At 40.1% G+C, this 10,971-nt stretch overlaps 1 protein-coding gene across 2 annotated transcripts in view; it reads left to right on the plus strand.

Annotated features, from left to right (window-relative positions):
- Positions 1-10,707, plus strand: part of LOC139186232 (ATP-binding cassette sub-family C member 4-like) — a 152,755-nt gene extending 142,048 nt beyond the window's left edge. For both annotated transcript variants that reach the window (XM_070800394.1, XM_070800395.1), the window contains one exon: positions 1,316-10,707. In XM_070800394.1, the coding sequence (XP_070656495.1) occupies positions 1,316-1,450 (135 nt within the window). In that variant the 3' untranslated portion in view covers positions 1,451-10,707. The remainder of the gene's footprint in view (positions 1-1,315) is intronic.
- The last annotated feature ends 264 nt before the right edge of the window (positions 10,708-10,971 follow it).

The following is a 10,971-nucleotide window of genomic DNA, read 5'->3' on the forward strand; positions in this document are numbered from 1 at the left end:
GACTTCTCATTGCATGGGCTCTCTTGTTGTGGAGCATGGGTTCTAGGCATGTAGGCTCAATAGCTGAGGCTCCTGGGCTCTAGACCACAGGCTCTGTAGTTACGGCACATGGGCTTAGTTGCTCTGTGGCATGTGCGAGCTTTCTGAACCAGGGATGGAACACAAGACTCCTGCATTAGTAGGTGGATTCTTTTATCACTGAGCCACCAGGGAAGCTCATCCAGTATATTCTCTTAATATGCATTTATTTCAAATATGACCTAAATGAATTAAATACTACTGAACATCAGAACAGTTTTATAATTATATCACTTGGGCCAATTGTTTCAGACACTTTTTCCCCATCCAGAACCATTAACCAAAGTCACTAATAAGTAGAAAGGCAGAGTGAAGGACCCCTTCCTCTCCCTTTCAGTTTGCATTTAGCAGACTTATTAATGAGCAATAACAGGGGTGAAAGGAAAGCAGCTGAAGAAAGAAAGAGAAACAAGGAAAGAAAGATAATTAATGGAAACAGATTCAGATCCTAGGCAGTTCAGGTTGGGCTGGCCCCATGTGCTCTGTAACCCATGATCACTGGAATTTGGAGCTCAATTTCTTACTTGCTTCTTTAGTCTTATCCAAAGAGAAAACTGGATTTCTAGAGATTTCTTCTGTGCAGAGCAATTTTGCAAAAGCTGCTTATGTACCAGCTCCTTTTGCCAAGCTTTCTCTCTCAGAAGAATAAACTACAACCACATCCAGCTTCAGGAAGCATCTCAATCCCTTGGACAAGGATTCTGTTCCTCTTAGAAGCTGGCATAATCCAGGATCCTTAAGAAATCCTGGAAGCCTTTGCTTTTTTCCCCAAATATTGCTCAGATTCTCAAATCGACCATTAGTTTGTTGTCAGGGCACTGCTTTCTGGTTTGTATGACACCAACCTACTTTTTAGGTAAATGGAGTTTGATTTTCTTGAATGAAGATATTTGCCAACTCTGTGAATCTGTACAAATTGCCTCAAAGCTCAGAGTCTGAGTGTTAAAAGTGCTAATGATAACAACCCCAAATGCCCTGAACATAAAATAAGATGCTATAGAGTACTAGTAGTCATATTTTCTTTCTTTCCTATAACATTATAATATTAAAAGGTTAGCTTAGGCCTTTGTCTGCCTAGTAAAACAAATTAGTTGAACTATTAAAACATCAGCCAGCCCTACCACCCAAATAGATTTTCTCTGTTTCCCTATGCTGCCACTTTTTGAAATATTGTCTGAGTTATAATATGTTACTGGGAGACATTATGTACTAATGGGTTTCTTTTTGCTGTTTACAGGTTTTGGATTCAGGGAGACGGAAAGAAACTGGCCAGCCAAATGATTTGCTGCAGAATAGAAACAGTCTGTTTTATAAAATGGTGCAACATCTGGGCAAGGAGGAAATAGCTGTCCTCACTGAAAGGGCAAAATAGGACAGGGAGTTGTCATTAAAGTTTGTCTCCAGGTTCACTCTTCACAAGATCTCTATCAGGGGTCTGATAACAAGCACTCTGTGGCCTTATAAACCTCCAGAGACTAAGCTTCATGAGTGGGTCTTAACAACACAAGGTGGGTTAAGAGCAGGTCTGCTGAAGATCTGCAGCAGTGGTGGGGGTGGGGTCAGGATGTGTGCACCCTTCTATGTGCACACACCTGTGCCTGCTACAGAGATTTCATTTTTTTTTAATTTTATTTTTTTTTAAACTTTACAATATTGTATTGGTTCTGCCATATATCGAAATGAATCCGCCACAGGCATACATGTGTTCCCCATCTGGAACCCTCCTCCCTCCTCCCTCCCCATACCATCCCTCTGGGTCGTCCCAGTGCACCAGCCCCAAGCATCCAGTATCATATAGATCTTGTGACAGAGATTTCAGATTGGACTTCCACATTTCTGGGCTCTGGGTTCAGATTCTCATAGAGCACAGAACACTCTCAGTTTGCAGACCCTTTACATTCATTCTGACTGGTGCTCAGCATATTTGTGATGCAAGTTCTGTCAAGGAATATCCAGGAAATTTGAGAGTTCAGGGGACAATTTTTGAAATATTTTGATTCTAGGAAGATCTTCCAGGGAAAGGTGTAGGTCTCTTCTGTTTTCTAATCTGTAAGGAAAACTTCTTCCTCTACCTTCTAGAAAATGAAATTGTAATCAGGACAAATCAAGAACTCACAATACCTTCACACTGTAGTCTGAATGATGCTTGAAAGTTTACAAAGTACTTTTTCAGAGATGAGGTGTGCGAAGCACTAAGCACGGTGCATGGTATGAGGAACAGGCTTGATGGGTAACATTCAGGTCATGTGACATCTTCCAAACAAAGGTGAGATGGTAACTGAGGTCTAGGTTAGGATACTTAGCCATTGTCATTCAGCCATCTGTAAGTTTTTCTGGAAGAAGGTTGGAGTGGGAATAGGGTTGATGGGAAGATGGAGGGAAGGAAGGTCTGGTGTTCTTGACCCTTGACATGCAGGGTTTGGGGTGGGATGAGGCTTCCAGCTGCCTGTGGTGAGGCTTCTCCATAGAAAATTTATCTCTTAGTATTAAATTATGGGTATATTTTCTATTCTCATACTTTTGTGCATTTCCCAGATTTTCACTTGTAAGCAGAATAAGATTACTAGTGTAATATTTTAAATGTCTTAAAGAAAACATGTCCCAGTATCTTAAGTACTACTATATAAAGCATTTATCTAAAATGTGACCTTAGTTCATCACTGTCTCATCTCAGCCCTCCTTAGAAATGAGGAAACGCAGAGCAGTACCTTCCATTGCTCATAGTGTAGGAGACTTCCTGGGTTGCAGAGCTGGTTGAAGAGGTGGTAGAATTAGAGTTTGTACTTAGGTTTAGGGACAAGGAAGTCTGTTCTGAACATTTCCAAAGTGCTTATATTGTATGCAAATATAGAGTGTGTGTGTTAGTCGTAAAGTCACGTTTGACTCTGCAACACCATTGTCTGTAGCTTGCCAGTCTCCTCTGTCCATGGAATTTTGCAAGCAAGAATACTGGAGTGGGTTGCCATTCCCTTCTCGAGGGGATCTTCCCAACCCAGGGATCGAACTCTAGTCTCCCACATTGAGGACAAATTCTTTACCATCTGAGCCATATATATCACCCTTTATATTTTTTTAGTGCCTGAAATTCACAGAGCACTTTCGTTAATTCGAGTGTCTGCCAGTCATTGAAGACTCGATAAGCATTTGTCATTTTCTGGGTGACAAAATCACAAAACAACCAGGAATCTCCCAAACCCTTTTGGTCTTTCCACCTTAGGCATTTCACATCAGAAAGAGGTGTGTCCACCTGTGTCAAAGTCTTCATTTAAACACTGTGTTATCATTATATATTATCAAGACATTGAGTAATGAGAAGTAGATCATAGAACTTCTGATAGGTCCGGATAACATAAGATAGGTTTCAACAACCTCATTTTACGGGTTATGAAACTGAGGCCCCTTAGAAGGAAGGTGGCCCTATGTATATAATTGGCGTGAAGTTAGTTTGCAGCAGATACAGAATTAGAAATCTTTTCTTTCAGTAAATGTTTTAAATCAAGTATAACATACATATAAAAACAGACATGGGTCATAGAACTAGAAATCTTGTGCTTCCTGGTCTAGTAATCCTGCACCTACTCTAACAATATTCAGGGTAAGTTACATTTGTGTAGTTTTTCTCAATTTATTTTACATTGCTCTCACATGTATGATTTCACATAATCTCATGATGGTCCATTTTTATCCACGTCACGGTTGGGGAGGGTGTGTCCACGGCTCACCTAAGGTCACAGCGCTGGTCCAGGGAGCAGAGGGGCAATTGCTAGGGGAGGCTGAGGGCCACCCTGGGTACTGTGTTCTGTATCAATTCTGAGAACACTGCTTCTTTCACGTGGTAGCCAAGATGGGGTCATCATGCAAGTTCACAGAGTAGCAGAACCTCACTCTTGAGTTGGAGTCCTGCCACTGGGTCAGGTCACCTCTACAGAACAAAAAAAAAAAAAAAGCATTTCTTGATCCTCATCCCAGTTGAACATCTTCTTGACATTATTTCTGCATACTCTGCATCCTCTTAGGTAAGCTGTCAGATTATCAGGTTTTTGGACGTGCAAGCATCAGATACCCATGCATTGTTCAGAGCTATAACACCAGGAGCATTAGCCTAAGTCAACAAAATTTTCACTCTAATAGAACAGAATTCATTCATTTGAAAAGAAAACTCAATAGCTGAGAAAAGGTGCTTCCAAGTCACATTTTTTAAAATACATAGTTCAAGTGAATCACTGATTCACTGTCTGATTGACCCTTTTAGATGATCTATGAAATAGCAGAGAAATTACCTTTCAGATACACAAAGCGGAAGGGGCATTAGTTTGCTAGGACTGCCATACAAAGTACCACAGAGTAGATGACTTAAACAACAGAAATTTATTTTCTCACAGCCCTGGAGAATGGATGTCTGAGGTCAAGGTGTCAGTAGGGTTGGTTTCCTCTGAGGTCTCTCTCCTTGGCTTGGAGATGCCATCTTCCCTCTGTGTCATCACATGGCCTTCCCTCTGTACCTATGTCCTGATCTTCTTTTCTTGTAAGAACTCCAGTCTATTAGATTAGGACCCATCTGTTTGACTTCATTTTAACTTTTTGCCTCTTTAAAGAGCCTGTCTCCAAATGCAGTCACATTCTGATGTACTAGCAGGTTTAGGACTTCAACATGTAAAATTGGAGGGGACACAATTCAACTCAAAGAAAAAATGCCTGTCATTTATTCTGTTCTGTGATAAAGCAGACCTGATTGGAGTTTTTTGAAGTTTCTTTGCTCCTGGTGTGTAACAAAGGTGTTATTAATCTATTCATGAAATCACTTAATACAGTCCAGAAATTACAAAATCCCAATATCCTAGTTCTAGGTGCCTGGACCAGTTTGAATCAATGGAGGAGGCATTTAGCATCCATGTGGCCTTGTGTCCCCCGAGGCCTCTCTGCCTCAGGTCCTCACCTGTGTGTAGAGCAGGGATTACAGGTCTGCCAGTTTCTTCACACTCATTACAGGGATCAGATGAGAGAGCAGATGCTTAAATGCTTTGAGACTTTAGAGTGTTTTACAGTATAAAAGTGGGATCATTTTTCCAACCTGCAGAATGGGAGAAAATAATAGCAAATTAAACAACTGACAAAGGGTTAATTTCCAAAATATACAAGCTGCCCATGCAAGGCTTCCCTAGTGACTCAGATGGTAAAGAATCTGCCTGCAATGAGGGAGAACCCTGCAATGTGCAAGACCTAGGTTCAGTCCTGGTTCAGGAAGATCTTCTGGAGTAGGAAATGGCAACCCACTTCAGTATTCTTGCCTGGAGATTCCCATAGACAGAGGAGCCTGGTGAGCTACAGCCCATTGGGTCACAAAGAGTCGGACACAACTGAGATGCTAACATTACCACACTTCCATGTAAGTCAGTTCCAGAAAAACAAACAACCCAATCAAAAAGTGGGGAAAAGACATAAGCATACATTTATCCAAAGAAGACATACAGATGGCTAACAAACACATGAAAAGATGCTCAACATTGCTCATTATTAGAGAAATGCAAATCAAAACCACAGTGAGATATCACCTCACACCAGTCAGAATGGCCATTATCAAAAAGTCTACAAACACTAAACGCTGGAGAGGGTGTTGAGAAAAGGGAACCCTCTTTCACTATTGGTGGGAATGTAAGTTGATACAGCCACTGTGGAATACAGTATGGAGATTCCTTTAAAAATTAGGAATAAAACAACCATATGACACAGCAATCTCACTCCTAGGCATATACCCTGAGGAAACCAAAATTGAAAAACACACATGTACTCCAATGTTGTAGCAGCACCATTTACAATAGCTAGAACATGGAAGCAACCTAGATGTCCATCGACAGATGAATAGATAAAGAAGTGTGGCACATATACACAGTGGAATATTACTCAGCCATACAAAGGAATGTATTTGAGTCAGTTCTAATGAGGTGGATAAACCTCGAGCCTATTATACAGAGTGAAGTCAGTCAGAAGGAGAAAAACAAGTATCACATACTAACGTGTATATATGGAGTCTAGAAAGATGGTACTGATGAAATTATTTGCAGGGCAGCAATGGAGACATGAACACAGAGAACACTTATGGACCTGGTGGGATGGGGGGAGGAAGGAGATGGTGGGATGTATGGAGACAGTAACATGGAAACTTACGTTACCATATGTAAAACAGATAGCCAATGGGAATTTGCTGTATGATTCAGGAAACTCAAATCTGGGCTCTGTAACAATCTAGAGAGGTGGTATGGGGAGGGAACATATGTATACCTAAGGCTGGTTCATGTTGGTGTTTGGCAGAAACCAACACTGTTCTATAAAGCAATTATCCTTCAGTTTAAAAAAATTAAAATTAAAAAAAGAAGGGAAGGCTCTAGGCTCTGTAAAAGCTGTAGTCAGAAGCCTTGGCTCCCAACAATAAAACAAATATACCCATAGTTCTTCTAAGTAGCTTCAGAGACTCTAAATCAGGGATCCCCAACCACTGGACCACAGACTTGTACCGCTCCATGGGCTGTTGGGAACTGGGCCACACAACAGGAGGTGAGTGGTGGGGGAGTGAGCAAAGCTTCATCTGCCGCTCCCCATCATTCATATTACACCTGAGCGTAATCACTCGTATTACACCTCCCCCAACTCCCCTCCCACCCCGTCCTGTCTGTGGACAGCTTGTCTTCCATGCAACTGGGTTCCTGGTGCCAAAAAAGGTTGGGGACTGCTGGTGTAAGTAATTAAAAGGTATTTTTAATAATAAGTTTGAAAACAAATGATACATATACTGCTACAAAATTTAAAATCTTTAAAAAATACTTTTTAAGGATTTATGAACAGAAAGTAAATCACCCTCCACTCCTGTCATCACACAGCTCCTCCCTAGATGGAGCCCCAGCACCACTGTTGACTGTCTTGTTGACTCTTCTGTGCATCAGGAAGAACTTGTGAAAATGTGGTCTTCCTGTTTTTAAGCACAGATGATAGCTGTTCTTTCCTTTTTTTTTTTCAGCTAATATTATATCTCAGATTATATCAATGCATATAGTTGTCTCATTCCTTTTAATGGCTACATAGTGCTACACTTTCTCCATTTCCTACTCCTTATTTTCAATACTTGTCAAGCAGAGTTTTTAAAACATAGGGATTACAACCTGATATTAACATCCAAATTCGTTGTGCTCATATTATGAGAAACCATTGGGCAGACAGTATTAATAGATTTCCCAGCCTCTTTGTCACCCGGTGTTTATCTCCAGGCTTTGAATTAGTAAAATGATTTTACTTATCAATTTGCTCTAGTGATAAAACTTATTTGTTAATCAGAATGATCAGAACTCTAGTGGATCTACAGGTTGTTTGGCATTAAGTTCAGCCCCACTGAGGGTTCTAAGGGGGCTACTTCCTCCATAGAATAAACACACTTGTTTTTTTAAATTGTGTCTCCAGTAGTGATATGATTTGCTTCAAATGAAGAAGTGGACTTAGAAATGTGTTGCCTTAGGAGAAGGACTTTAAAACTCTTAAACATTTTGTTTTTGGCTTTCCCCACCCCCAGGTGCATTTTGAAGCAATAGCCAGATATCACTCACAGTGACTGTGTGGTTTTATCAATGTAATGAATGTCCAGTGGACAGCTCTCAGCCTTAGCAATTTTTGAGTCAACTCTGTGATTCTACCATGAGTTCATGTCTATTCCAAAGGCATTTTTCCAATAGGTTTTTGCACTACATAAATTGTACTGTTTTGCATTAACAACAAATATTTACGTATCACAAGATGTTTATTTTTTTCTATAGTTTTTTCCTCCTCCTTCACTCAGTGATTTCAAGCTCTTGCAAAAGGATTTATTATCTTTATTTATATGTTACAGTGTTTTCTTTCTTATCCAAATCAGAGTACTGCTGCTAAGTCACTTCAGTTGTGTCCGACTCTGTGCGACCCCATAGATGGCAGCCCACCAGGCTCCCCCGTCCCTGGGATTCTCCAGGCAAGAACACTGGAGTGGGTTGCCATTTCCTTCTCCAATGCATGAAAGTGAAAAGTGAAAGTGAAGTCACTCAGTCGTGTCCGACTCTTAGCGACCCCATGGACTGCAGCCTTCCAGGCTCCTCTGTCCATGGGATTTTCCAGGCAAGAGTGCTGGAGTGGGGTGCCATTGCCTTCTCCAATCAGAGTACAGGCCACCAATAAACCTGTCTCCCAGGTTTTGTGTCTTGAGAGACTCCAGAGCCAAACTCATTTTCTAAGATTTGAGACAAAGTTGTCACAGATGTGTTTTTTTTTTTTTTTTTTTTTTTTTTACGGTTTCCACAATTACATATTACTTTAGAATTATGTCAGGGCTTCTGTTTACTTGCAGATAGTGTGAAGTTGCTGTTTTGTGTCACTACTTCCTTTAACACTATGATCCATTTTTCCACTCAAAGATCTCTGGTTAAAATACTAGATATAACTAATAGGAAGAACATATGACACATGTAGTTTAAGTGACATTATAGGAAAGAGAGGTGTTGCTCTCCAAAAAAACTATGGTTAAAATATAGGACAATATTTTATGTTCATCTCCTGTATCCCCTGCATTTCAGGCAGATTCTTTACCACTGAGCCACTGGGAAAGCCCTCTAAAAGAGAAGAAAGAGAAAATATGCTTTCTCAAAGTAGGAACCCTTGCTGGGATTTGCTCATGAAGGACAAACGTGTGCTATGACTGTCTTTTAGATACAGGATTTAATTTTTTTTTACATTAAAAAAAATGTGGTAAAACATATATAACATAAAATTTGCCATATAACCATTTTTAATCATACAATTCAGTGGCATTAATCATGTTTACAAGATTGTGCAACCATCATTGTCTAGGTAACTTTTGGTAAAGGTTGTTATTTCTGCAGAGTCATTCTGGTACGTTTCATTTTTCTAGAAGTGGATTTGTTTCCTGTGAGTTTTGAGCTTGACTGGCATAAATGTTTTCACAGTATCTTATATGCTTAATCTCTGCAGCATCTCTGTCCTTTTGGCTTTTAGTTTTCTTTAAGCTTTTGCTTTTTTATTAACAATCTTGCATAACTTTTTTCTATTTTCAAAAAATCAACTTTTTCTTTTATTGAGGCTCTGTGTTTTTTTTTTTTTTTCTAATTCCTCACATCATTTTTTCTTTCCTTCAACTTTTCCTGAGATTTTTTTTCTCTAAATTCTTAAATTGGAAACGTTAATAATGTCATTATTTTTCTAATATAAGTATATGAAGCTGACATTTTTTTCTGATATCCACTTTAGCCGCAACCTACAAGTTTTGATACTTAGTACAACCAGTAGTCAAAGTATTATGTATTTTCTAAATACTAATTTAATTCATTAACTATATCTTTTATCTATGGGTTATTCATAAGTATAATGTTTTCTAAGTTTCAAATGCTAATGGATTTTTTCTATTAGATTGAACCATGTGGAACTGCTAACATTCCATCTTTTTATAAGCTATAAAATGGTACTTTCATATGGTTAAACATAATCATTTTCTTTTGTTATTAATATATAACTTAATTTCATTTTGGTCAGACAACATTAGATTGTGGATTTTAAACCAAAGGTAACCACATTAACACAAAAAGTCCTTGTTTCTACCATTTTGTATTTTATTTGGGGGTTTTATAATATTATAAATCTGTATGTAACCAGTAATTTTCAAATAAAAATCCTACCCAAATACTGGAATGTTTTCTGACACATGCAGGCTGGTTCTCTACGATGCAGACTCAGATGGAGTTTAGTGCTGGGGTGTATATCAGGGGTGCCCTTGGGGTCAGCATTGTGGAATCAGGAGGGACGAAACGGGATAGGGCAGAGGAACACTGGCCAGATGACCTTAGCTGACCACATGGGGGTCTGGAGTGATGAGGGCTCTCCAGGGTTGTCTTGACACTCCACTGGCCAGGCTGTCATACCTCCCCCTAGATGGGTAGTGCACATAGCCTGCTCCTGGAAGGGCTGGTGGTTTAAACTTGCCCACTGAGCACTTCCAGCAGCTGGACAGCGAGTCCTTGAAGGGAGGTCAGGACAGCACGTCTCCATGTTCCCCCCACAGCATGTATCACAGCTCCAGAGGTAGGTGATGAAGGTGTACTGTGCGGGAAACTCTTGATGACTGATATGTAAGTCAAAACAGTGATTTAGTGATTCTCCTCAATACCCTCTGGTCTAAAAAATAGAGGAGAAGGTCCATATAGGGGAGATATCCTCATTCTCCAGGGTCAGCCCAGTTGTCACCTCTTCTAGGAAGTCATCACCCTAGGTAACTCATATTTCTGTAGGACCCTGAGCACCTCTTGTTTGTTAAACTGAACCGTGCTTGGTTAGTGTCCTGTTGTCTCCATCCTGAGATACTTCATTTGTAAACAAGGGGTCTGTTCTTTCCATTGTGCACTGCTTCTATATGATGTAGCTTAGAGGTTAAAGCATCTGCCTACAATGCGGGAGACCTGGGTTCGATCACTGGGTCGGGAGGATCCCCTGGAGAAGGAAATGGCAACCCACTCCAGTATTCTTGCCTGGAGAATCCCATGGGTGGTGGGCTACAGTCCACAGGGTCGCAAAGAGTCAGACACGACTGAGCGACTTCACTTTCACTTTCACCCTGATTATGAGTGTTCACACATGGTCTGTTTTCTCATTAAATCAAGTGAGAAAAAGACTTGGAATTATACCCTATCCACTTTTTAATTACATCTTCCAGCACAGTGTGCATCATGTAGGGAGTGTTCAGTAAATGTTGGTTGAATGAATAAATGTTGACTGAGAACAAACCTTCCTTTTCAAATTTATAGTTTTGAAATTCTAAGAGGTAGCCTGGGATAACAGACAGCCCTGGTTTTGGAATCAGTCACACTGACC

The sequence above is a fragment of the Bos indicus genome, chromosome 12, assembly GCF_029378745.1.
Source record: "Bos indicus isolate NIAB-ARS_2022 breed Sahiwal x Tharparkar chromosome 12, NIAB-ARS_B.indTharparkar_mat_pri_1.0, whole genome shotgun sequence".
Classification (NCBI taxonomy): Eukaryota; Metazoa; Chordata; class Mammalia; order Artiodactyla; family Bovidae; genus Bos; species Bos indicus.